Source organism: Molossus molossus, unplaced genomic scaffold (genome assembly GCF_014108415.1).
Source record: "Molossus molossus isolate mMolMol1 unplaced genomic scaffold, mMolMol1.p scaffold_m16_p_13, whole genome shotgun sequence".
Classification (NCBI taxonomy): Eukaryota; Metazoa; Chordata; class Mammalia; order Chiroptera; family Molossidae; genus Molossus; species Molossus molossus.
Window position 1 is genome coordinate 94,183,341 of NW_023425348.1, and position 25,940 is coordinate 94,209,280.

Consider the following 25,940-nt stretch of genomic DNA (forward strand, 5'->3'; position numbering starts at 1 on the left):
CGCCCAGTCCCAGGGTGCCCCCCTCCATGCAGTCTCCCCCCGGCTGCGTGTGGCCTGCCCGCCCTCCTAGTTGTCCCCCTCTTCAGAGCCACCTCCACCCCACCCCCCAAATCCCAGGGGATCCACTCCGGGCAACAGCCCCCCCTGAACCCCTCTTCCCCGGCGGGGAGAAAGGCTGCCTCGGGGCGATTTGCATTTCTATGAAAACCGGGCTTCGGGGGCAACTCCGCCGCGGGACTCTGCCCCTCGCCGCTCCCGGGCGCTCCGCGCCCGCGCCCCCTCCCCCTGAGCCCGCCCCCACCCCCTCCCATTCTCTGCGCGGCTTTGATCTCTGAACAACAGTAACGTCACACGGACTATAGGGGAGTTTTGTTGGAAGTTGCAAAGTCCTGGAGCCTCCAGAGGGCTGTCGGCGCAGTAGCAGCAGCAGCAGCGTCCGCGCGCTCCGGCAAGGGGCAGAAGAACTCGAGGGAGCGCGGGGCGCAGAAGCTAGAGTCGAGCGCGGACCAAGCCCGCGACCCACCGCCCGCCTCAGGCCACCCAGCAGAGCCCCAGCCATGGCACACCAGCTCCTGTGCTGCGAGGTGGAGACCATCCGCCGGGCGTATCCCGATGCCAACCTCCTCAACGACCGGGTGCTGCGGGCCATGCTCAAGGCGGAGGAGACCTGCACGCCCTCCGTGTCTTACTTCAAGTGCGTGCAGAAGGAGATCCTGCCGTCCATGCGGAAGATCGTGGCCACCTGGATGCTGGAGGTGCGGGGCTTCGGGCGGCTCTCTGAGACTCGACTACAATTTGTTGCCCAAACTCACATTTTTTTTTTGCCACTCATCTTCCCTTTTCTCCCACCCTAACTTTGAAGTTTGCAGGGGTTGTTGCTAGGAAATCATATTTTAAATATACATATAGATAGATAGATAGATAGATAGATGTGGGTATTTTTGAAGGAGGAGAGGGTGGGGGCGTTAGAAATACCCTTCCCTGGGGGGAGGGGAGCGGCCAGGGAGGGGTCCCTTCTGGGCAAGCCAGTGCCAGACGCACCCCAGTTGGCTCGAGGGTGCGGGCTGGCAGGCTGGGCGCCCTTTGTGGCCCCCGCCTGCGCCCGAGCCCCGCTGCGCCTCCTCTCCTGGCTGCTGGGCCACCAGCTCCATGGGGAGGGGGCGTATATTTGATTTTTAAATTAATATCCATGGACACGTATTCAAGGGCCGCTCGTGCCAGTATTATGCGCCATCTTTGTTCTTTTATTGCAAAGCTAAAGTGTTTATTAATAATTGGGGGCAGGGTGGGGGCGGGGAGCCGCAGGCGAGGCGCTGGGGCCGTGGCGAGGGGCCGCGCGGATGCGGGGAACCGGCAGGAGGGGCGCGGGGACAGACCACGGGCATTTGGGGGGACCCCACTCAGGAAGGGGGGGCCTTTGTTCAAGCAGCGAGTCCCGGGGCGCCCTGCACAGCCAGCCTGGGCCAGAGAGCACGCCGGGCTGCAAGGTCGCGTGGCCCCCAAGACGCTGGGGATTGACCCTCGTCTGCAGGATTCTCAGCTTGGGGAACCTGTCTGGAGCGAGCCGGAGGCTTGGGTCATATTTTCAGACTTTCAGTGGGTTCCTGGGGGACCCGCAAGTATTTTTAAATAATTTTTGAAAGTGCGGCGTGGTGCCCTTGCGAGAGGGAAACAGCGCCCGCGCCCAGGGAGAAGGGGGGGCCCAGAGTTTGAATTCCTGGGGATCTACCCTGAGCCTGCAACGAGCTCCCGACCCCTGGCTCAGGTAAAGGGCCGCCCGGTGGTCATTTTCATGTTTTTTTTATGTACTCAGTTATTTTTTAAATATTTTTAAATATTTTTTGAAAAGATGACGTCTGGGGCAATGCGGCGCGGCGGCCTGGGACGCCACCTTTGTGTCTCGCAGGCGCTGTGAGCACGGCGCCCAGCCCCGCGGCCCCGCACCCCATTTGGTGCGATCCTGGTCCAGGCGGGCCCCCGAGCACCCATCTGGACCGGGGTCCCCGGGGCCGGCAGCCCGCGCACGGCGCACGCCGCTCAGCCGTGCCCGCTCCCGCTCCCACCGTGCCAGCCTCCCGGGGACTTTCCCTTTCAGTTTCAGGGTGGGTGGGTGCTGGGGACACTCGGGGCAGGGGGCGCATCAGCAGAGGCATCTGACGCCCCCTACCCGACCGTCCGCGCGCTGGGAGACCCACGAGCCGGGTAGGGGCGCGGGGTCCCGCAGAGGGGGGCCCCCGGGTCACGGCCCCGGTGCCCCAGCAGGTCTGCGAGGAGCAGAGATGCGAGGAGGAGGTCTTCCCGCTGGCCATGAACTACCTGGACCGCTTCCTGTCGCTGGAGCCCGTGAAAAAGAGCCGCCTGCAGCTGCTGGGGGCCACCTGCATGTTCGTGGCCTCGAAGATGAAGGAGACCATCCCCCTGACGGCTGAGAAGTTGTGCATCTACACTGACAACTCCATCCGGCCTGATGAGCTGCTGGTAACCCCACGACACCCGGCACCCCGTTAGCAAGGAACCCCGGGGTGGGGGGCGGACGGGACGCCCTACTACCCGCTCCCCCCGCCCCGGAGCGGGCGGGACCCCCGCCGACCCCCATCCCCTCCGCCCCACCTCGCTTGCTCCGACTCCCACGGCGGCTGCGTCCCTAGCGCGGTCGAAAAGTGGGCGGCGCGCGCCCTCTAGCGGCGACGGCGGGGCAGCGCGCACTTAGGACAAGGCCTCGCGCGTGTTCCAGGTGCGGGAGGTCTTTCCACTCGGCCCTTGAGAACTACCATCTGAATAATAAGCAGGAGCTTTTCCCCCGCGGCTCCTTCGCTTTTATTTTTAATCTGGGGCCCCAGGTTGTACCCCATTTCCTGGATCCCCAGCATCACCATCACCCTGTCCCACCCCGGCCCCACTCGCCCCCCCCAGGCGTCCCCCTGCACCTCTCCTCATGCCCGGTCTCCCGTTGGCACAGCAAATGGAGCTGCTGCTGGTGAACAAGCTCAAGTGGAACCTGGCGGCCACCGCCCCGCACGACTTCATTGAGCACTTCCTCTCCAAGATGCCGGTGGGCGAGGACGACAAGCAGATCATCCGCAAACACGCGCAGACCTTCGTGGCCCTCTGTGCCACAGGTAGGGCACCTGCCTGGGTCCCCGCCAGGCCCCCTGTTCTCAGAGCTCCTCCCTCTGCTGAGCGCAGGGCGGGGGCTGCTGCTGGGCCTGGCAGAGGAGGGCGTTGTCCTCCGGGGCTTGGGTGGCTGGTCTACCCGTGCCCAGCTGCCTGGGCTGCTGCGCCCCGCACCCCGCAGGGTTCACTCCACGCGGAAAGGGGTTTACCTTGGCTGCCGGGCCAGCCTCTCCCCACCCCTCTCCAGTCCTTTCCTGTCCTCAAGGAGCCTGAGCTTTGGGGCCCCCTCCTGGCCTCTCCCAGGCTGGGCCACCTGCCAGGGGCGCCTACAGGGGTGGGGAGCCGGCCGCCAGTGCTGCACCACGTGCTGCGGGCGGCCGGCCTGGCCCTCCTGCGGGGGCGGCACCAGAGGAGCCTGGAGGCCTGAGGCCCTGCTAAGGGAGCCGGAGCCTCGGAGCCTCGGGAGGGGCTTTGGAGCTGCCTGCTGCTGTGGGTGGTGTCTGGGGCAATGTCCCCCACCTCCAGCTGGCCCAGGCCTCCGCAGCACCCAGCCTTTCAAACCCGGGGTGGACACACAATGTCGTTTCCAGCTTCCCCCAGCTCCGCGCCTGACCCCGTGACCTCTTCCTTCCCTCCCTGGAGACCCTGACCTGACCGAGGGACCTGTGCCCCACCCTACCTCAGCCGCCACATTTCTTTGGGGCTTACTCTAGGCAACCTGAGGGCCACACCTGATCAAAGGGGGAGGCTGGCCCCCAGCGTCTTCCACACCCCCCGAAGGGGCAGAGCCCCAAGACTGGCATCTCATTGCGCCCTCCTGGTGTCCGGGTGCTCTGGTGACTGGTATTCCTGGGTTAGGCCGGAGTCTGGGGAAGGTTCTGCTGCCTCCCCACCCTCTGCCCAGTCCTTCCAAGCAGGCGTGGGGGTACAGATGGAGAAGCAGGGACCTTACTGGCCTGGATGGACCTGAGAGACGGGCGCCCCCAGCCCCAGGTGCTCCGGCGCTGGCCTGTGGGCGTGGGTGGGGAGCCTCAGAGAGAGACTTTTAGTGGAGCTGGAAGTTGTTTGGAAAAACAGCAGTTTCCTGGAGATCATAGGAGGAGGGGGAGTGGCTCGTGCACGCTCCCCTCCCCCAGGTGCCCCGGAAAGCGGGGTGTGTGGCCTGAGTGCTGGCAGCCAAAGGAGCGGTCCTGGCGCAGGCGCAGACTGGCTGTGGGCCAGCATCAAGCCTACAGCGCTGGGCCCAGCGGCACCCAGCCTGGCGCTCGGGTCCCAGCCCCCGCGGTGACCCAGCTGGGTCCTGACCGAGCTGCACCGTGTGGAGATGACAGATGCAGCCATGCCCTTGGTCACAGAGGGACCTCACAAACAGACAGGCTGTGGGAGGTGGGGGTGCAAGCCAGGGTTCCCCCCAAAGCTGCCGTGCGGGAGGCCCAGCTTCCTGAATCCCGGCACGTGTGCACACGTCACCCCCCTGGCGCCACCCCCCTAGCGCTGGGTCCCGATTTTCCTTGAACGTGTCCGAACGCGTGTGCAAGGAGCCTTTCCTTGTGCTGCGGACGACGATGACGATGATGACGATGCCACGCCCAGCGCTCCGGGCTGAGGGCTCCCAACTCCCCCATTAAAATGCTAAATCACTGGCCTCCTCACACTAGTTTCTCACGAGGTGTTAAGTGTCCTCTGATGGGCCCCACCCTCCAGGAGTGCAGGGAGGGGGCGGTGGGCCTGGCCCAGAGCAGGGGCCACCCTCCCTCCCTCGGTGGGGGTGGACGAAGTGGGGATCAGCATCTGATTTGGGACGCCGGCTGCCCTGGGTTTGGCCCCGTGGAAGCCTGGGGTGGGGGGAGAAGGCCCGAGGACCTGCGGGGGGCTGAGGCTGGGCCCAGTGCAGGTGAGGCCCTAGCGGATTGCAGGTGTGCGTCCCCGTGCTGGTGCAGGCCCTTAGAGGCAACGCCTCTGCTCCCCTGCGGGTTTTGTCACATTTAACTTGAGTAAAGAAGCTACACATTCAAAAGGCTCGTGTGAAAGGACGAGAGCGGGTGTCCCCTCACGGGGTGCCCTCCCCAGGGGCCCCCGGCGGGCAGTTTGCCTGCAGGGGATCTTGGGGACCCTGTGGAGGGCCCCCACTCACGCCCCCTTGCCTCTCCCCTGCGCAGACGTGAAGTTCATTTCCAACCCGCCCTCCATGGTGGCCGCGGGCAGCGTGGTGGCCGCGGTGCAGGGCCTGCGCCTGGGGGGCTCCAGCAGCGTCCTGTCCTACCACCGCCTCACCAGATTCCTCTCCAACATGATCAAGTGCGACCCGGTAAGTGACCTCGCACCGCCCGGGGACCTAACGGGGACTGCCCCGAAGATGCCGGTCGGGTCACCTGGGGGCGGGCAGCGCCTGAGTTCAGAGGCACAGGACCTGTCACAGGCCAGCCGCGTGCCACCCCTGTCTTGGGGGCTCCTTTGGAGGAATCGGCACTTCCTGGAACGTGAGGACAGGCCAGGAGGTGCCCACAGGCTCCTGGAGTCCCCCGGGCTCACAGGAGCCAGGAAGCCCTCCGTCAGGTGCGTGGGTCGGGCCCAGTCAGCTTTGCCGGGGCCGCAGTGTGATCGCCACCCAGTAGGTGCCTTAGAGGGGCCCCCGGGCGGTCTGGGGCGGTGACAGTGGGCCCAGCACGGCAACCTTGTTTTCACGCCCCCTCTGAGGCTGCGGCAGCTGAAGTCGGGGTCGATCGCGTTGTCTTTAAAAACGCCATTGTTTTATTCCCACTTTCTGGCCTTCCTTGAAGAATTAAAATGACAATGACAAGGCTTTGTGGCATTTACCAAATTAGACCAGAGTGGTTGGGGGGTCAGCTGTCTGTCTCTGGGACTGAGTGGCCACCGGGGCCCACCCTGGAGGTTTGGGAGGCTCTGGACCCCAGCCAGGTGCCAGCTCACCTGTACCACTCGGGGAGGCAAGGTGTTGGGTGAGGCAGACACCTGCCGTCCTCTGGCCAGCGGCACATGGCTGCCAGCCTGTCCCCAGAGGACGTGTCCTCACCCAGAGACGTGGGCACTCCCAGGAGGGACCCCCCCCCGCCCCGGGTGTTCCCTACCGTCTGGCTGCTTCCGTCATTGCTCTGGGCGGCCACGGGGGTGAGGTGCTCACCGGAAATGCCGCCAACAGAACGCTGAACGCTGTCCGCAGCGGGGAGGTGGCCCAATGACCCCATTTCCGTAGAGGCCGCAGGGGCTCACAGCTGACGGACGGGGTGGGGGAGGCAGTTGAGGCTGACATTTGTTAGTCTGGTTACCCAGTGACAAATGTCATCTCTCAGCAGTGGGGGCCTGGGCTTTCTGCCCTTCTCCAGAGCTGGCCTTCAGGGACCAGTCAGCTCGGCAGGGTGGGGCTGCAGGTCCCAGTGGGCTACTGGGAGGAGGAGGTGGGGGGCGCCGAGGGGAGTACACCTGTTCTCTGCCCCCACCCCGCCCCGAGTCACAGGGCGAGTCAACCATCACCCCTCAGAGCTGCCTGGGAGCTGCCCGGGCGGTGGGGGGACGGCAGGCCTCCGCGGTGGACTGAGGCCGTGCTGGGTGTTGAGTGAGTGGCTCGAAGCTAAGAGGTGGCCACGGGCACCTCTGTCTCCCCATCAGAGCTGGGCCTCAGTGTCCTCCTGTCACGGGGCCGTGGCACCTGGCCTTCTGAGCCGCCACGGTGAATGCGGAGAGTGGGGAGTCCACCCGCCTGGAAAGGCTCTGGAAACGGGGGAGCCGCAGGGATCGCTCCAGCTGTCTGGCCTGGGTCCAGCTTCGGGGCAAGCACCCCGTGTCCAGCCCCAGGGGTTCAGCAGCTCCTTCCCCGTGGCTGAGCCCCAGTCCTGTGGGAAAGGCAATCCTAGGAGCTGGGTGTCTGCGGCCGCCTGTCCAGACCCTGGCAGCCATGCGGTCACCCGGCCGTGAGAGGCACCTCCATGCTGCTGGGACATTTGTCCCTAGTGAGACCAGGAGTGAGTGGCCCCCGGACCCCGGGATTCCTCTTCCCTGTTGAAAGTGTAGGGTCTGGCCACGAGAGGCAGTCTGGTGTGGTGGGCTCTACGCAAGACCAGACTACCGTCTAGGGTATGGGTCCTGGTCCCCCCGGGCCACCACAGTCATTCGCCGTCACGCACAGCTTAACACTTTTGACGGCCATTCACCGTGGAAGGCTCCGTTCACCGCAGGGCCCCCACGGCAGAGGTTTAGTCCAAAAGGCAGGGCTCAGAGGGCCTCCCTGCCCTGGTCAGACGGCTGGATAGGCAGGACAGTGGCAGGGCTGGTGGCTGCGGCGGGGCCGGGGACCAGAGCCCGGCTAAGGAACTGCAGCGAGAGGCCGGGCCCAGGCCATGCTGCTGGACAGGGACAGGCAGGGAGGGGGAGGGGCGCCGGACAGGCGGAGAGGGGGAGGGGTGCAGGACAGGCGGGGAGGGGGAGGGGCCGGACAGGCGCATCTGTTCACAGGTGGCCGGCCGCCCTGTGGTCTTTGGTTTGGAGCGGGGCCATCACTGCCTGGCTGGCATGTGGGCACACAGGGCCCCTGCTGGTCTGTCCTAGGGTGTGGGACAGCAGCTCCGAGGCCTGGGGGGGGGGTGCAGGTGGCGGTGTTTGGGGGATGGGCCCCCGCCACAGGCCTCCTAAGGACCCGTCTCCCCAGGACTGCCTGCGGGCCTGCCAGGAGCAGATCGAGGCCCTGCTGGAGTCCAGCCTGCGCCAGGCCCAGCAGCAGAGCCTGGATCCCAAGGCTGCGGAGGAGGAGGAGGAGGAGGAGGAGGTGGACCTGGCCTGCACACCCACCGACGTCCGGGACGTGAACATCTGAGGGTGCTGGCGGTGAGGGAGGGGCCGGCCCCCGTGCTCCCCTGGCGGACCCGCTCCCTGCAGGACGGGTCGCCCACGGAAGGGGAGGTTCCTTCTCCTCCTGTGGGTTTTCTCTTCTGCTCTTTCTCCCTTCCATCTCTGACTTCAAAAAGTACCCAAAACTGTCTTTAAGAAAAAAAGGAAAAAAAAAGAAAAAAAATAGTATTTGCATAAGCCCAAGCTAGAGGGGAGGAGGGTTGTGCCCCAGAAACAGGATTGTATAGCCCGTAACCGACTAGTTTTATGCGAGCGCACTGGCGTCTGTTTAAGGGTAGGATTAACACAAGGGCCAAGTCCGCAGGGGGCTTAGATTTGACTCTGTACGTGTTTAAAGCAAAAAAAAAAAACATAAACACTTTCCAACAGACCGTTTTCAAGTAGCAGAGGGTTGTAGGTAGAGAGGCTCCCCAGAGCCCTGCGGAAGGCGCAGCCCTGGGGCGGCTGTAGGCACCCTGTCCCTTGCTTGCTTGTGCATGTAGTCACTTTATAAGTCATTTGTACGTGTTGATCGTATTCTGAAGGTAGGCGTGTAACCTCTTCACCTGTCCATGGCTGACGGAACCTGTCGGGTAGCGTAGTGTAGCTGGGCCTCGCGGGGGGCTCACCTTTCTGCCCGTGGACCGACCACCGGAGCGGGTGTCGGGGCGCCGGCCAGAGCCGCCATCACGGGGAGCCAGCCCTCCGACGCCTCCTGCGCTTTGGAGAAGCCGCAGTAGCAAGGTCATAGATTCTATTTTTGTAATCCTCGTATTTTTGTAGTTGCCCGTGTAGGAGACGCTGTCGTCCAGCAGACCGGCCGCCTGCTCACGTCCAGGTGAAACCCACAGCTTGTCTGTCCCCTCGGTTCGGAAACCGCTCCATGTCAAGCACTTTCGGGCCCGGGGCTCTAGGGAAGTTTTGTCAGCTGCGTGGGGAGGGCGGCTTCCAGGCGGAATGGTCCGGGGGCGCAGCACGCGTGTGCGCGCAGGATCGCAAGGCCAGTGCAAGTAGCCGCGGTGTTCGTGAGGGGGTTTTGGAAGGCGAGGGTCCAGTCGAGGAGGAGGAAGTCCGTTCTCACGTTGCCAGGGTGACGCCCCTTTCCTGTCGCGGGGTCCAGGTTTAGGAACCCTTTGGTGCCAACTGGTGTTTGGAAGTTAGAGGCCTTAAAGGTTGACCTAGAGAACACGTAGTTTAAGGGTTAGGAAGGTTTCTTAAACACTAAAATATGTAATTTATAGTTAAGGCTAAAAAGAATATTTATTGCGGAGGACGTCTGTAAGGCCAGTCTGATTTAGGAAGTCACGCACTCTCCCTGGTTCTCACGCACCGCCCGCAGCCTGCCGCGCGGCAGGTTCATCAGTACCGTTCAGGAAAGTTAGGTCCTTTTCTACGAGGGGGGAACCCCCGGGAAAAAAACACAGACACGTGGATTTGGCCTGTTGGTGTTTCCCAACGTGATCCCATCTGAGAGGCCTCAGAGACACAGGAAAACGAGGGCACTCGAATCAAGCTCGGTTTCAGCATATTCTTAGTCAATGTCCCCTCCTTGGAGAAAGAGAAAGGTTAGCGACCGATGGACAATTTGCACATCTTGGCTGTGTACCTGTGTGTGTCATGACTAGGTAGGGAGTGTTGAAGGGAGGTGGCGGGAGCCCGGCCGGGGCTGGGGAGGCTGTGGGGAGGGTGGGGGCAGGCGGACCACAGGACAGCTGCACGCTCGTTTCTCATTCATTCGCTGCTACCGAGGGCCCCCCACGGTCTGGAGACACCCACAACGCTTCTCTGTATTTCTCACATTGTTTTGCTGCTATGGGAGGATCAGTCTTTCTGTTTTACGAAGTCATATACTGCCATGTTCTACTTTTAATTTTCTCATAGAAAAAAATGTATTACGGATGCCTTTTTTTTTGGTAATTTTTTTTTTTATGTGATCAATTTTGACTTAATGTGATTACTGCTCTATTCCAAAAAGGTCCCAGTTCCACGATACCTCATGCTTCGCTCAGCCCCGTGCAGGCCGGCGGCCGGGCTCCCGCTGGCCTGTGCCCCGGGCACGCGGACGAGATCCCCGGCGGCCTGGCGGGGCGGGCGTCCCGGGTGCAGCCCGCGTCCGTGCCCTTCCCCTGCGCCCGCCGCGCCGGGCTCCGCCTGCCCTGGCGCTGACCACCCTCGTAGTTCTTACGGCTGTGTTGTTTGCGTATAGCTATGAAAGTTGCATTATTATTATTATTGTTACTGTAACGCGTGTGTTAAGTGCCGCTGTGGTGCTGTGCCCTCACAGGGGGACTCTGTCAGGCCCCCGTGTCCCCGTTCTGTCAGGACCGCGTGATGCGAAGCTGACGAGGCCGCGGCTCTCGCTGCAGCTGGCCCCCAGCGCTGTGCCCTCGCCCCTGCGCCGTGCCCGGCGCCCCCCGTGCCGCCGAACCAAAAGGAAGTGCACCTCGGCGGCCCGGCCCGCCCCATGGGAACCCTGCTTCCGCTTACCTCAACTGTCCTGGCTGCAGCATCTAAACCAAACCGGGTCCCGGGGACGGCTGTCCTGGGGGCCGTCGCGTGCTGGGCTGGTGCGGTCGTGACCGGCAGTCCCAGGCCGCTCCAGGGCGGCTGGGCACTCGGGCGTGTGGCCGCACACGCAGCGCCTCGCAGCAAGGACGTGTAGCCGGCGCGGTTCCAGCGGGAAATGAGACCAACGTGCAAAGTCTAGAAATAAAGCTGGTAAAACCCCAGGGCGGTGTCTGCCTGTTTCCTGGGGGTCCGGATCCCATTGTGGGGGGCTGTCCTGTGCGCTGTGGGCTGTTTACCTCTACCCGCCAGAGGACGGGACGTCCCGTTGTGACAACCAGAACCGTCTGACGTCGCCAAGTGCCCTGGTCCAGGAATGGGTGATGCTCTCGCAGTGCAGGGGCAGGTGCGCTTGGCCCCGAGGAGACTGGGGAGTGACGGCCTGTGGCTACAGCCACCTAAGAACAGCTTCTGGCCCGGGGACGGGACCGCCTATTGATCAGAACGGCTTCCAGCCCGGTCACCGGCGTGCCCTCCGGCCATCTGCGGGCGGGCTGTCGATAAGCCCTCTGGGGCCCGTGCAGCGCTGACTGCCGTCTGCTGTGGGTGGATCTCGGTCCTGTGGCGTCGGGGCCTCGTTCTGGTGGCCAGGGGCCGGGAGGCCTGGTGGACACCTGTGACGTCCACCTCAGACGCGGGTGCACAGCACTGGCCTGTGTCCAGCAGCAGGTGGGAGCACACAGGGCGAGTGTCAGCAGGCCGTGGTCCCACCGAGTCTCGGGGAGGCCCCGTGTCCTTGTCCCAGGGAACCCTCAGGAGTCATTCCAGCCTGGTGACCTGTCAGGGTACCACTTCACCGTCCCCCCAGGAGGGCTCTCCTCCGGGGCCCCTAGGAGGAGGTGTGGTGTGGCCTGGGACTGCTGCCCCTTCCGGGCCAGGTGGGATGGGCACGAGGTGAGGGAGCCCCAGGAGCCTGCAGGCTGCTCCGCAAGGGGCCCAGGTGGGATGGGCACGAGGTGAGGGAGCCCCCGGAGCCTGCAGGCTGCTCCGCAAGGGGCCCAGGTGGGATGGGCACGAGGTGAGGCAGCCCCGGAGCCTGCAGGCTGCTCCGCAAGGGGCCCAGGTGGGATGGGCACGAGGTGAGGGAGCCCCCGGAGCCTGCAGGCTGCTCCGCAAGGGCCCCAGGTGGCAGGAGGCCAAGGGACAGTCAAATCAGGAGGAGGCGCCCTGAAGGCCAGGTCCAGGCCCACACCTTGGCGGGGGCTCAGCCCGGGCTGGGCTCGGCCTGTCAGCACAGGGGACCCAGGGACGCCTGTGGCCTCGGTCCCTGCAGACACATGTGCACAGCGGGCTGAGCAGGGCCCACAGGGCACGTTGAGCAGCCCGGGGGCGGGCAGCAGTCGAGTGTCAGGTCTCAGCAGGAATCGGGAGGGGAGGTTGAGCTCCTTTGTGGGGTGAACTGAGTGCCCGGAGGCTGGGTGCAAGCACTTCGTGGCGTTCAGTGCTTTCCAGAGGGAAGACCTGAGGGCTGCCAGGTGGGCAGAGAGGGAGGGAGGGGCCCGGACTGGACATGGCCCTGCGCAGGGCGGAGACGAGGGGCGGACGGGCTGCCAGGTGGGCAGAGGCGAGGGGCGGACGGGCTGCCAGGTGGGCAGAGTGGGAGGGAGGGGCCCGGACTGGACATGGCCCTGCGCAGGGCGGAGGCGAGGGGCGGACGGGCTGCCAGGTGGGCAGAGTGGGAGGGAGGGGCCCGGACTGGACACGGCCCTGCGCAGACGAGCTGCAGGACCACAAGCAGCGGTCTGGGCCGAGCGAAGGGCTCCCGAGTCCCCTGGGCCCTGTCTTCTGGGAGGCCCGTGGGAGGCATGGAGAAGGCTCTTCCTCCCAGTGAGCCTCAGGCCCTGATCCCTCAGCACTCAGCCCCTCGGGCGCCGAGGACCTCCTGCGATGCAGTGAAGGCCCTGGGCCTGTGGTGGACACAACTGCCTGTTAGGGACAAAGCCAGCACCGCCCCCTGCAGCCCCCTGCCCTCTGGGCCTGCCCTGCCTGGGGGCCCACCACCCTGCCAAACCCTCCTGGGGCTGCTGGCTCCCCTGGCTCCACCCAAGGTCCTGGGACCCAGCTGTCTTCCCCACTACCTCCTCGCCTCCCCCCTCCCCCCCACCTCCACCTCCCCTAGCTTGACTGCCCTGACCCGGATGTTTCCACCCATGAAACCGCAGGGCACACCAAGACCACCTCCTGCCCCCACTTCTGGGCCTGAAGCGCCCCCCCCCTACCCCCACCCCCACTCTCCCTCCAGGCTCATGCCCGACCCTTGCAGGCCTCGCTCCCTGTGCCCAGGCTCCGCTGCCCTGGGTGTGAGCCTTCCCACAGGTTACCAGATGCTTTGTGAGTGACAGAGACAGAGCTGGCCCTGCCTAACCCCGTCCTGTGTGGAGGTGGGGGCAGGGGCTTCCCGGGGGCCGGACAGTGTGCTGGAGACAGGCAGCTCCACGCTGGGACCACAGAGGGGAGTTAGGGCCCAGAGCAGGCGGCTACAACAGATCACAGATGTGAGCGCCCCAGGCCCCTGGGGGCCCAGCCGCAATGCCAGGCTCCCCACACTCCTCGAGCCCCAGCGCCTCCCCGTGGGTGGGGGACGGGGGTCACACCACAAGGCCGATCCCAGCAGTGGGCTGGGCGGCATGGGGGTGCATCCCGCAGGCTGGGCGGCCGGAGCACACAGGCCTCTGTCATCCCAGGAATGCCTTTGATCAGGAGTTTACACCAGGGGAAGCTAGCGGGCCTCTAATCCGTTCCCACAGTCCCAGCGCCGGCCCCCAGCCCTGAGCCACACCAGGGCCCAGCACACAATAGCCAGGGGACGGTGGGCGGGCAGCTCTGGGCTCGGGCCTGGAGGCCCACATCCGGGGGCACTGTCCCCGCCGCTCGGAGGAGGATGGGGAACAGAACGCCGCTGTGGGCCTTGAGCCTGTCAAAGGCGGCATGTCCATTAATCCTTTTCTTTCTCGGCTGAGGCCTTCAAGAGCCAAACGGTCTGACCTGAGGACCCCACACTCGGGACCCCCGGCCGTCCCAGCACGGCAGGGCGGTTTCCCTTCCCCGGTTCCATCACAGGAGGATAGCAGCTCACGTCACCGAGCACAGACTGTGCACCAGGCATTGGCAAGGGTCAAACATACAGTTTCTCCCTAGATCTTGAAATAACCCTCCCAAGGGAGGTGACAGGCAGGGGCACAGGGCCCTCTGGAGCCCACCTTCCCACAGGTGTAACTCTTCCCCTCTTCCAGGTCAAGGGGCGCAGACTTTCCCACCAGGGCCAGATGGGCCTTGCTGCCCACGCGGTCTCTGTCCAGCCTCTGCGGCTGAGCAAATGCACCGCAGACGGTGGCCAGCGGACGCGTCGCTGCGGCCTGTCGAGCCTTCACAAACGGGCAGGGGCCGGGGTGGGCAGGGTGGTGGCTTCTGGTGAACAGGCCAGAGAGGTGAAGTGAGTGAGCCAGGGTCACATGCCGGGAACTGCGGGGCCTGGTCAGCGGGCCGGGCTGCCCGCAGAGGGGAAGGGTGCGGTCTTCAGAAGCGGGCCGGGGGCACAGGCGCGAAGCTTTCACGAGACTCCACCCAGCAGCCCTGTGCACGGGGCCCTGGTCGGCCAGGAGGCCCAGGGGCGATCGGTCCACCGATGTCAGGCCCAGGAGGGTCTGGGCTGCCTCTGACCAGTGCCCTCAACTCTGCACATGGGCAAACGACAGCCAGAGAAAGGGACCTCCTCTGAGTCCACGTGCACGTGCCGGGTGGCCTGAGACGAAGGTGCTCTCCCGTTCTCGAGGCCGGAGCCGGCATCCAGGGGTCTCTGGCCAGGCTCTCTCCAGCGACCAGTGCTGCTGGCACTGCCCAGCCTTCGTGGCTTACGGCTGGTTGCCCGGATCGCGGCCTCCACGTCCACGGGCCGTCTTTCCTGAGTGTCTTCGCATGGCATTCTCCTCTTCTCCTCCAGGGGTCACACGGAGGAGGGGCCCACCCCGCTCTAGTACAGCCATCTTCCACCCGAGTTCCTGCTGCACAGACCCTGTTTCCAAGCTCACACTGACAGGTTCCAGGGGATGGGACTTCAGCGTATCTTCTGGCCGGGACACAATTCAACCCACATCAGTGACCTGAGCTCTCACAGCTAGGGAGCAGGTTTGAGGAGCACCCACCCACTGGGCACAGCGGATGTTTACAGACATCCGTGCTGAGAAGGTGCGAACAGCCCTCCCTCGATCTGCAGATCAACGGACACCGACGGGCTTGGGCTCCCCGGCACGCCACGTTCTCCAGTGGATGGAAAGAGAATCACGATGGGGCAGCCCCCAAGACAGAACCAGCAGCCCTGGTGACCAGGGCCCGCACACCTGGTAAAGGGCACCAGGTCGCAGTGACCGTGAGGACCCCGGGAACAGAGGAGCAGGGCCTCCGTGCCTGGGAGGAGTTTCATCAGCCAGAGAGCTCCAGACAAGTTCACGAGCGAGGGGCGACTTTCCTTCTCAGGAACTTAATCTGCGAAGACCCTGCTACTCGGTCACGTTGGCTTGGACAAGCCACGGAGCCTTTCTGGGCCTGGTCCCTCAACTGTAGGCCCCTCGTGTCCTGTGGCCACGGAACCCAGCACCCAATCTCTGTTCAATCTGCTCAGTGACTCGGTCTCCCAGGTCGCAGACCAGTTCCTCACTTTATTCATCAAGGACCTGAACGGCCGTGGAAATCATGACGTCCTGGCCTGTTCATCCTAGTTTTGGGTATCTCTAAATCACAGTGGTGTTCTCAGGTAGGGTCTTATTGAGGTCACCTCCTCCAGGAAGCCACCCCTGCCCTCCCACATTCCCTACTCCCCAGGCAGAGCCGAACCCGCCCCCAGCTCCGGACACCCAGGCGTCCCGTGCAGCTCCCGGTGGGCCCTGCTCACAAGCCTTGGGGCAGCCGATGGTCCCGTCCCTGCCTCTCCGGCAGCAGCCCAGTCCTTCCCCATAAATCCAGTCCCTGCCTCAGTCCACTCAGAGGCCACACTGGTTAACGACACAGGCCACAAGTTCTCAGGACATGAGGACAGCAAGGTGGCCACCTGCGGCCACTCGGTAAGACTCGGATCCCTTGGGCACACCCGTCCGTTCTCACCGCTGGACGGAGGAAGCAGCGGTGAGCGGGGCGGCAAGAACGCGGCCTCCCTTGGGGACGGCGCGGGGCCTTCGGGTGTAGTTCCGAGGGGCTGACCAATGACTAACGCTCTTGCTTGCTCTCAGTGACTAACGTTCACAAAAACACAGAATGAAGTCGCTTCCATTTCTAAGGGAACCGGCTTTCTTCTCTCCCGAGTCCCAAGTTAACAGGCTGTGCAACCAGCCAGCCAGGGTGGCTGTGATGGCCTGAACTGTGTCCCCAAAATGCCTGCATTGGGAGCCCTGAGCCCCGGGACCTCGGAAAGGGGTGGCATTTGGACATCAGGGTCTCTAAATAGATGATCAAGGTAAAAAGAGGTCATGGTGGTGGGCTGTGATCCCACAGGACTGGGCTCCTTAAAGAGACCGGACACGGACATACACAAAGGGATGCACGTGGGGACACGGGGAGAGGATGGCCGTCACAAATACCACAGACACTGTCCCCATCCTGGAGCCTGGAGGTTTGAGATCCCAGTGTCCCCAGGGCTGGCTTCTCCTGAGGCCTCTCGTTGGCGTGTAGACGGCCTTGTGAGCAGGGCCCACCGCGAGCTGCATGGGGCACCTGGGTGTCCGGAGCTGGGCAGGGCAGTTCAGCTCTGCCTGGGGAGTAGGGAATGGGAAGGCAGGGGTGGCTTCCTGGAGGAGGTGGCGTACCCATTTCTGGCAAAGTCCAGGCTTTCATGTGACGTCAACATGACCCTACCTGAGAACGCCACTGGGATCTAGAGACACCAAAACCTACGTGACGTCAACGTGACCCTGCCTGAGAACACTGTGATCTAGAAACACCAAAACCTACGTGATGTCAACATGACCCTACCTGAGAACGCCACTGGGATCTAGAGACACCAAAACCTACGTGACGTCAACGTGACCCTGCCTGAGAACACTGTAATCTAGAAACACCAAAACCTACGTGATGTCAACATGACCCTACCTGAGAACACTGTGATCTAGAGACACCAAAACCTATGTGACATCAACGTGACCCTACCTGAGAACACTGTGATCTAGAGACACCAAAACCTACGTGACGTCAACATGACCCTACCTGAGAACACTGTGATCTAGAGACACCAAAACCTACGTGATGTCAATGTGGCCCTACCTGAGAACACTGCGATCTAGAGACACCAAAACCTACGTGACGTCAACATGACCCTACCTGAGAACACTGTGATCTAGAGACACCAAAACCTACGTGACGTCAACATGACCCTACCTGAGAACACTGTGATCTAGAGACACCCAAAACTAGGACGAACAGGCCAGGGTCCTGATTTCCAGTCATTCAGGGCCTTAATGGAGGAACTGGTCTGCGACCCAAGAGACTGAGCTACTATGACTGATCAGGGTTCAGCTGCCACAGGACATGAGGCCAGGGGAGGCACGCTCATCCCGACCTTCGGACAGCGGCCTCGGGACAGAGCATAAGTGACTGGTAAGGGGCTCTGCTTGTACTAGAATTGAGGTGTGTCTAGGGCGACCAAGGTTCCTGGAAACTGGGTCTAGTTCTCCAAGGAGCCAGGTGGGCACAGGTCAAGTCCAGTGTCTGGAGAAAGGTCAGTGAGGCAACCCAGCCCACGTGATGGGTCAGAAGAGGAAGGGGCTGCCCACACTCACGCCAGCACCTGGCACGGGAGAGCTGAGGCTGCGAGCGGGCGGGGCGGGGGCGGGGCGGGCACTGGGCAGGAGGGATGAGCACTGACCCTGACGGGCGGCTGGGCCGGGTCGGTGGGAGCTGCCCCTTGCCTGACCGTCCCAGGCCCCACTCGTCCAGTGACGGTTCCCACACGTGCTGATGAGAAACGAGGACAGGACGCTGATGGCTGACCCACCGCGCTCTGTACCGGGTCCCAGGTGCCCAGGGAGGCAGGCGTGGGGACGCTGCGTCATGAATAACCCAGACAGCCTCTTGCTTTAAAGCACACTATTTATTTTTTCTCCAACTGTACAAATAAACACAGTACAAACGCAGGCAGCAGCAGACACAAGCCCACCAAGGAGAAGAGCAGAAGCCCGACGCCGGCGGCCTGGAGCCTGGCGGGGTGTGCTCCGAGGAAGGCGCAGGACGGCGCCCGGGCGGCGCCCACCACTGCGGCCGCGGGCGGGCACGACACCCGGCGCGCAGGACGGCGCCCGGCCCATCCTCGGCCATCGCGAGCCTCTCAGCGCCCGGCGAGGCACGAGTGGGGAGGAACACCCACCTGGCCCGCAGGGACTCGCAGCCCCGGGCCTCTGTGACCGCGGAGCCCAGGAGCGTGGTTCACCAAGACCTCTGGACGACTGTGACACGGGACAGACCCGTGGCCGCCACCTTATCCACCTCCCTCCCTGCCCTGGGAGCTACCCTCCAGCAGAGCAGGGGCCGGCAGCCCAGCCTGGGTGCCGGGCGGCGGAGCACGTGGGAAGCGCGGAGGCACGCGGAGAAGCCCTCAGCTCAGGAGGCGCCGGCTGCGCCTGGCCCTGTGCATACACGCCCTCTGAGTGGGACAGACACAGACCTGTGAAAGGGACGGTGCAGTGTCCTAGAGGTAAGGGTGTCATAGTGCTGGCCTGACGTTCTGTCTCCAGTTTAACATGTTTCCCCTTAGCGACTTTTTAAAAAGAATATTAGTTTTTAGAGACAGAGGAAAAGAGAGAGATCAAAACATCGATGAGAAGAACATCAATTGGCCGCCTCCTGCACCCGCCCCCCACCAGGGATCAAGCCACAACCCAGGTATGTACCCCGACTGGGAATTGGACTAGCAACCTCGGTGCCCCACCAAGCCACACCTTCTACCATTAAAAAAATATTTTTTTTTTCTTTATTGATCTTTAGAGCGAGAGGAAGGGAGGGGAAGAGAGATAGAAACATTGATGAGAGAGAACATTGGTTGGCCGCCTCCCCCACACCCCCCACTGGGGATCAGGCCCACAACCTGGGCATGTGCCCTGACTGGGGATCGAACCAGCGACCTCTTGGTGCAGGGTCAACGTTCAACCACTGAGCCACACCAGCCGGGCCCCTTCTACCATCTTTAATGCTGCAAAGCCCCAGCCCCACCCGCAGCGATGAGTATGTCCGAGCTCCCTAAGTCCAGCTGGCCTCTCTCCCAGCCAGGTGCCCTCAGGTCTGTTCCCTGACCCGGACAGGGGAAAGCCACCCCTCGTGGGCTACAGAAGGGATGCAGCAACAGGAGGCAGGCCACACAGCGCTGGCCCATCTTAAAGCCAGCAAACGTCACCGCACTGTCACTACTCTTGTCCGCTTACTGCCAGGCAACCCTGCTTTCGTTCTCTGTCAAACCGTCCCTGAATGCCGAGTCCAGGCTCGGGGAGTCCGCCCAGAGCCCATGGGGCAGGGACGGTGAGGCCGGGACCACAGGCAGACGTGAGCCGGGCGGGCTCTGCCAGGGCCTGGTGCAGACTGTGGGGCGGGCAACAAAGCACAGGCCTGCGCAGAGGGCACGGGCGACCGGCGACCAGGAACCCTCCCTGCAGCCCCATCACTGTCCTCTGATCAGTTTTAGACACTTAACATACAGACATCTGTCCTTCATGTTTCGTCTTTGTTCATCTGTCATCCTCAAAATGAAAGTCCAGAACCTTCTGTACTAATTTTAAAGTCCGGCTGAACATTCAGTAATGAACAAAGCTGAAAACACAAAAGAAAAGAGATGGTTTAGGATCTGTGTGCTTCGACTCACAAATCAGAGCCGACTGTCTCTGGCTGAGCTTCTTCGATGTCACTGACCCTCACGAAGTCCCAGGGCCTCTCTCCACCCACCCTCGCCCGCCCGCACTGCCCAAGGAAACACGGACAAACCTGTTTAAACTTTCCTCTGATTCTGTCTAGGTCTTCGTGAAGTGCGGCGTAAGTGGGGTCGTCGTAAGGGAACTTCTGGATCATGCCAATCAACGACTCTAAGACCTTCATCTTCCTGCTGCAAAGCACAGAGATAGACTTTCAGTCCTTTGTACACCACAGGCCAGGATTATGGAACAACTCGGCCGTCACTTACTTCAAAGCAATGGGTGTGCTAATGGGTCGAGTTCAGAAGCTGGATTATTCATTTTCTTATGACATTAAATAATATTTATTTACCTAGCAACGTGCTCTCCCCCACACCACGTGCACACTGAGCGGACCGATGTGCCTCCATCCCAGCCGTGCAGCCGGGTGACGGAGGCCACCCCCAACGAGCACGCCCACCACTGCTTCCCTAGGTCGGCCGTGGGAACAGACAAAACGAGACAGGACACAGCGCCGGGCACGATCGAGCCTGCCCTGGATCTGGGGAGTTTCCAGACCGAGACACTGCACCCAGGGTTCGGCGGCAGGTGAACCAGCAAGCCCTCTCCCTACAAAGGGCAGAAATGGCGTCTGGTGCGTGAGTCCGGCTCCCTTTCCCAGAGACACAGGGAGCTCTGCTGGGCAGCGAGGGGGCTCTGCAGGAAGGGCAGCCTGGGCGTGACTGAGCCTCACTGAGCCTCACCATCCTCATCTGTGAAATGGGGAGGTAACAGTGACCGCACCAGCTTGCAAGACTGTAAGTAATTATGGGAAGTGCAGAACCCGGTACTGAGTAAATGCTCAATACATGCAGTCTCCTCACTCCCGCAGGATCGCGGAAGCCAAGGCACTCACCTGAGGAGGTGTGGATGTCGCATACATGCATCTGGGGAACGTGCCACAAGGGACCCCAACGGGCACCCTCCCCTGGACCACATCTGACCACCTGAGTACCAGGAGTATGCTGGCATTCATTAATGGAAATTTCAAAGGCCTTCTCCTTAAGGTGACTCAACTGCAATTCAAAGCAACCAAGACTTCCTGAGAACCCGCTGTATGTGCTGCGTGAGATACGTGAGTGTGCTGGGGAAAATCGCTGTACCGGGACGGGGATGGCCACCTCTCTGAGAAAGTGCAGAACGGTGAAAGGTCAGAGCCAGTTAATTAAAGCAACAAAGCACTCGGTTTCCAGGGAGATCACAGGCAGAGGCCAACGTGGGAAATGGCTGCATTCTAAGCGAAGAGCACCACCCATTTCCAAATTTGCAAGTAGCGACTTATTCTCCCCTGGTCAGTGAAGCTGCTCCAAACACACCCAGCAAAGTCAGTGCATGTCAGGAGGGTGTGAACTGCTCCCAGCGGCGCAGCAACAATGACGCTGCTGGCCCCGGCTGGTGTGGCTCAGCGGTCACTGCATCAGCTGGCGACTGAAGGGTCATGGGTTCCACTCCTGGTCACAGACACATACCTGGTTACAGGTTTGAGCCCCAGCCCTGGTCCAGGTGTGTGCAGGAGGCAACCAGTAGATGTGTGTGTGTGTGTGTGTGTGTCTCTCCTCCTCCCTTCCATTCTACCTAAAACTCAATGGAAAAATATCCTCGGGTGAGGATTAACAAACTAACAAACAAACAAACAAAATGAGGCTGCCAGAGCCCAGCGCTCAGCCCTGGCCAAGCGTAGGTCTGCGTGAGGCTTCGCTGAGCTGCCTCCAGGGCAAAGCAGCACCTCGGAGTTTATCAGAAAGCTACAGGCAACAGGTGCGAAGCACCATCCCTCGGTCTCAGCTGCTGCTGCCCACGGTTCCTCTGGGGCAAAACCCCGTTCCACTGAGTGACAGTGCGGGTGGCAGGTGTTTCTCTCTTGACATCCTCACTTGTGACATAAAGAACCAGAAGACCCTCTATCAGCTTTCTACCATTTTTTCAAAATTGTACTGACCTATGAGAACCAAAAGCCGCAGGCCCCCCTGCGGGCCCCCCGCTGCCCACCCTGCAGGCCATGGCACGAAGAGGCTGCTAGGCTGTGCAGGCACTGCTGGCAGGGGGGTGGCAGGGGGTGGGCCGCGGGTTCTCCTGCCCATGCCAATGCTGCAGTTCCTGCTCTGACAGACTGGGCGCAGGAAGCCCTGCTCTGGGGCAGGGTGGGGTCCCCTGGGTGTGGGACCCCAGGGCAACATGCCTCCATGAGCTAGCAGACCTGGCACAGAGGAGACTCATGGAGAACTCCAAAAAGCTGCACCGCCCTTCTTCCGTTCACAGACCGGAGTGGAGAGCCAAGCTCAGCTTTGACTGCCACCCAGTGGAGCCACAGGCTGCCAGCCACTATCCAACCAGATCACTGGCTACCCTGCACTCCCGCTAACTCCTCAGAAGAAAAACCCAAGGGTAAAAGAACCTGGTCAGTTTCCAACTCTCCATGTAAATGGAGTGGCCCAGTGACACGAACAAGCCAGAGAGCAGCCAACCTCAGAACCACCCACTCAGGCACAAGCATCCTTGTTCGTACATCTGAATGTGGGGGGTGGCCCAAGCTCCAAAACTCAAACTATTTCAAATGAGACGAGTCACGAGACAGGAATGCCACCTCCCTGCTCTGCCGTCCACTGTCCTTGAACCCTCCCAGATTAGGCCAGGCCACCAGACACAAGGATGCGGAGCATCCTGTTTCGGTTCCGTGAGCAGCGGGACAGCCAGGCCACGAGCACCTTTTACTTAAAGGTCCATGTCCAGCCTCAGAATGAAGACAGATCTGACAGGGTCACAGGGCTCCAGGAGGTGCGTGCAGTGACAACAGTCGGAGAAGCCTACGACGGCCAGCAGGTGCAGGTGCACATCAAGCACATTAAACGTGCTGTCTTATCAGCAGAGCCACTTGTGACAGCGAGGTCCCCACTTCCCAGCCCCAGTCACGCCGAGACCACTGCACTCTACTTATCAGACACTCAGGGCTCAGAAGAAGACAATCCAACATTCCTTTCCTGGCAGGTACGCAGAGGCCACCTACTACTCTAGTGACGCCAGGGAGAGCCAGGGGACGTGAGAACTCTCGAGAAGTGATGACAGCCGGTGTTCATCAAACACTGAGAATGTGCCCAGGACTTCCTATTGTGGTAGCCCCCGTGCCCAGAGGGGCACATGCAAAGACCCTCAGCCGATGCCTGGAGCCGCGAGAGTGCCAATCGCGTAGAGGAAGCACCGTGGCTTCTGTGGCACAGCCACACCGCCAGCATCCCACGCTTGCACTTCGGGGCCATTATTACGGAGAATGAGGATGATTTGAACACGGGCACTGCGATGCCAGGACGTCGATCTGACCACCAAGGCGGCTATAAGGGACCAAGTGGCAGGGAGTGTCCACAGCGTGGATCCGCTGGACACAGGGACAATCCATGGCCCAGGCAGACGGAGCAGGACAGCATGAGATTTTGTCACACTGCTCACAACAGTGCACAATTTCAAACTTATGAACTGTTTATTTCTGGAACTTCCAGTTGACTGAAACGGCAGGTGAAGGGGAACTACGTACTACTTCCCGTCCATCTCTTAACCACATTCAAGTGTGGCCTGATCATCTCCTTCTGCAGATGAGCAGACGGAGACACTAACTGCCCAAGCTCATACTACGGAACCAGAACTCGATCCACACACTGAGAATGGAGCCTCGCACGTTACCTGTCTCTCTCGGCCGCACAACCGTTCAGGAGGTATCTCCAAGCAAACGCGAAACCTTGGTAGCACCCGATCTGTGAATTCACAAAACATATACGAGTCAAATTAATAAGCAAGTGGCTACACTCGATTTTATTGCCAAGCTCTCTGGACAGAGGCGGGCAGAGGGCAGCAGAGCTTCTTGTATGGCTATTCTGGGCGTACATGTCCAGCATCGGGCAAGGAAATTAGGAGGCCAAGTCATCAGTGGGGCAGCCAGCCTCCAGCTGGTCCCACAGACCCCACCCCCGCCGACTCTGAGGCCAGACACACAGTGTCACCTCTGCCTTGCTGTCTTGGACCACTCGCTCAAGTGCCATGCGGACCCTGCAGCAGCCCTACGGACAGGTCCACAGGCAAGAACAGCCATGCGAGCCACCTTATGAGCTACTCTTCCAGCCGCGTCGAGCCCTGGCTGACCTGACCAGGTCATCTGGAGACCCTGAGCCATGACCCCAGCTCAGCTGCTCCTGGACCTGACCCTCAGAATCCAGTGGCAATGGATGTTTGCTGACGTAAGCCCATACGTTTTGTGGCGATTCGTTCTGTAACGGGCACCTAACACCGTCGTGACTGCCCGGACCTTGCATCTAGGGCCAGATGTCCATAAGTGAGGGCCAACGTAGGACACAGGGCACAGAAGGAAAATTATGGAGTTTCAACCTAAATGAAAATGGAGTCTTTCCCCATGACATAGAGCACTGTTCTTTGAGCAAGGACTCAGTTGGCTAAAGACAGGACGCAGCACCATGACCTTCACCCTCTGCTGAACACTGAGGTCATTCCCAAGCCGCACAACAATCACTCCTTCAGCAAATACGTGCTGTCGGTTCAGAGCTAAGTCTGTCCATCACCTTCTGCCTCATCTGCTGCCATTCTAAGAGGCCTGAAGTGCTGGCTCATTCGTACTGATCGTCAGAGTTACAAACTATGTGTGGAAGCGCTCACTTATTGTTTCCTTTATTGATGTAGAGAGGAGGGAGAGGGAGAGATGGAAACATGGATGAGTGAGAACATCGACTGGCGGCCTCCTCCATGTCCCCTGGGGATCAGGCCCACAACATGGGCATGTGCCCCGACTGGGAACTGAACCGGTGACCTCTTGGTGCATGGGCCGACGCTCCCCCACTGTGCCACACCGGCTGGGCCAAAAAGGTTCACTTCTGAGCAGGGCGCCCACTTACCTCAGACCCGATTTTCGCTCCATGTAATGTGCCATGTTGTCTTCCTTCAATGATACCCAAACTACTGCCTTCTTCATAGCCTTCCTGATACCCTTCCCCGTGAAACCTGTGACAGAGAAGAAGAAACCTTGAGCAAATAAACAAGAGGAAGAATATTCTTCCTGGAAAAACCGCTCTCTCCCAGGTTACCCCGACCAACCCAGCAAAACAAGGCCCAGAACCGTATAGAAAGTACAGAATTTAAGTCAGAAAACGTAGGTTCCAATCCCAGCTGCGCAAAGACACAAATTCAAGAGCCTCGCCCCAATATTCCCTAAGTCTGGAGTACGACCTAGGAATCTACCTTTTGAAACCTCCTAGGTAACTCCTCCAGCCAAAGTCCTGAGTCTACACGACACACTACTCAGCCAACTGCTTCGGGAGACCCCGACACACACAGCGCTTTCCATCGCATCCCAGGAGACCAGCAGAGAGAAACGCCATTCGGTCACCACGAAATGCACGTGGCCTGGCGGATAATAACCAGGCTCTGACTTTGAGGGCTGGACAGTACAAATGGCACCATCTTAACCTGCAGTCGCCAAAGAGGAAAGGAGTTTGCTGGAGCCCCTGACAAGGCACAGTGTCCCGCCGATTGGTCGCGTGACCCTGGACAGTGACCCTGCCTCATCTGTAAGATAAGGTGAACAACAGAACCTACTAAAACAAATGAGGGGCGGTTGGGGTGGGGCCGAGGGGTTGCAACCCTCAAGTCCGTGTCGGATTCACAATGAGCTCTGAATAAACGTCAGCGACTGATTGACATCTATTGCTGTCTCAGACACAAAGCCCCTCACAGCCCGCCCCGGTCCCAGCGCCCCCTGGTCCCAGCCCCAGGCCCCCCCAGGGGCTCTGGGGGGCAAGGGGGACGTCGGACACATTTATTAGCATGTCCATGAATGCTGCCGTATGTCCTACCACGTAGGAACAAGAAAAAGGGGCAGTGCCCAGATGGCACAGGGCTGTCCCCGCCGAGGACGGGGCGTTCCTGGAGGAGGGCGGCCAGCGGCCCGAGCAGATGCTGGCGGCGGCCCGGGACCGGGAGGCGGGTCCGGGGAGCAGCTGGGCACGTGGCGCCGCCCCGCCCCGCGGCCGCGGGGTAAAGGACGAACAGTATGTCGGCCCCACACGCGTCCGCTGCCTTCAGAGCCGCAGAGCGCTCCTCCGAGGCCCGCCCACGCCCGCTGCCACCAGGCCCGAGGGCACCGCAGCCCAGCAGGGCGGGGACCCACCTGTCATCCGCCATCACGATGGGGTCGAACAGGTCCTGAGCTCCGGCCATCGCGGCAGCCCGGCCGGTCCCTGCCCACCGGCTGCGTCACGCGGCGCCGGTGCCAGACCCACCACTTGCCGCGGGGCTCCGGCTCAGACGCACGGCTTCCGAGGAAGCGAAGCCTACTTCCGGGGCCGGCTGCGCGGGGCAGGCCGGGTAAGGACGGCACGCGAGAGGGTCCAGTGAGCGCCGGCACGGGGCCGGGACGCGTGCGCGGGGGCGGTGCTGGGCGTTGGCGAAGCCCCGCCCCCGGGCTCTCGCAGCCCCGCCCCCGGTTCCCGCGGCCCCGCCCCCAGA

General features: G+C 61.6%; 2 protein-coding genes across 2 annotated transcripts; one reads left to right on the top strand and one right to left on the bottom strand.

The window, feature by feature from the left end:
• Nucleotides 1–390: 390 nt before the first annotated feature.
• Nucleotides 391–9,610, top strand: CCND1 (cyclin D1). The gene is made up of 5 exons (XM_036259098.1): nucleotides 391–755; nucleotides 2,263–2,478; nucleotides 2,960–3,119; nucleotides 5,274–5,422; nucleotides 7,778–9,610. The coding sequence occupies exons 1-5, from the start codon at nucleotides 558–560 to the stop codon at nucleotides 7,940–7,942; spliced, it is 888 nt and encodes a 295-aa protein (XP_036114991.1). The 5' UTR covers nucleotides 391–557; the 3' UTR covers nucleotides 7,943–9,610.
• Nucleotides 9,611–18,620: 9,010 nt separating this feature from the next.
• LTO1 (LTO1 maturation factor of ABCE1) lies at nucleotides 18,621–25,706 on the bottom strand. The gene is made up of 5 exons (XM_036259102.1): nucleotides 25,603–25,706; nucleotides 24,332–24,437; nucleotides 23,112–23,182; nucleotides 19,474–19,591; nucleotides 18,621–19,302 (listed from the first exon to the last, which is right to left on the bottom strand). Exons 1-5 carry the CDS (start codon nucleotides 25,650–25,652, stop codon nucleotides 19,234–19,236), a joined length of 414 nt encoding a protein of 137 aa, XP_036114995.1. The 5' UTR covers nucleotides 25,653–25,706; the 3' UTR covers nucleotides 18,621–19,233.
• Nucleotides 25,707–25,940: the final 234 nt, after the last annotated feature.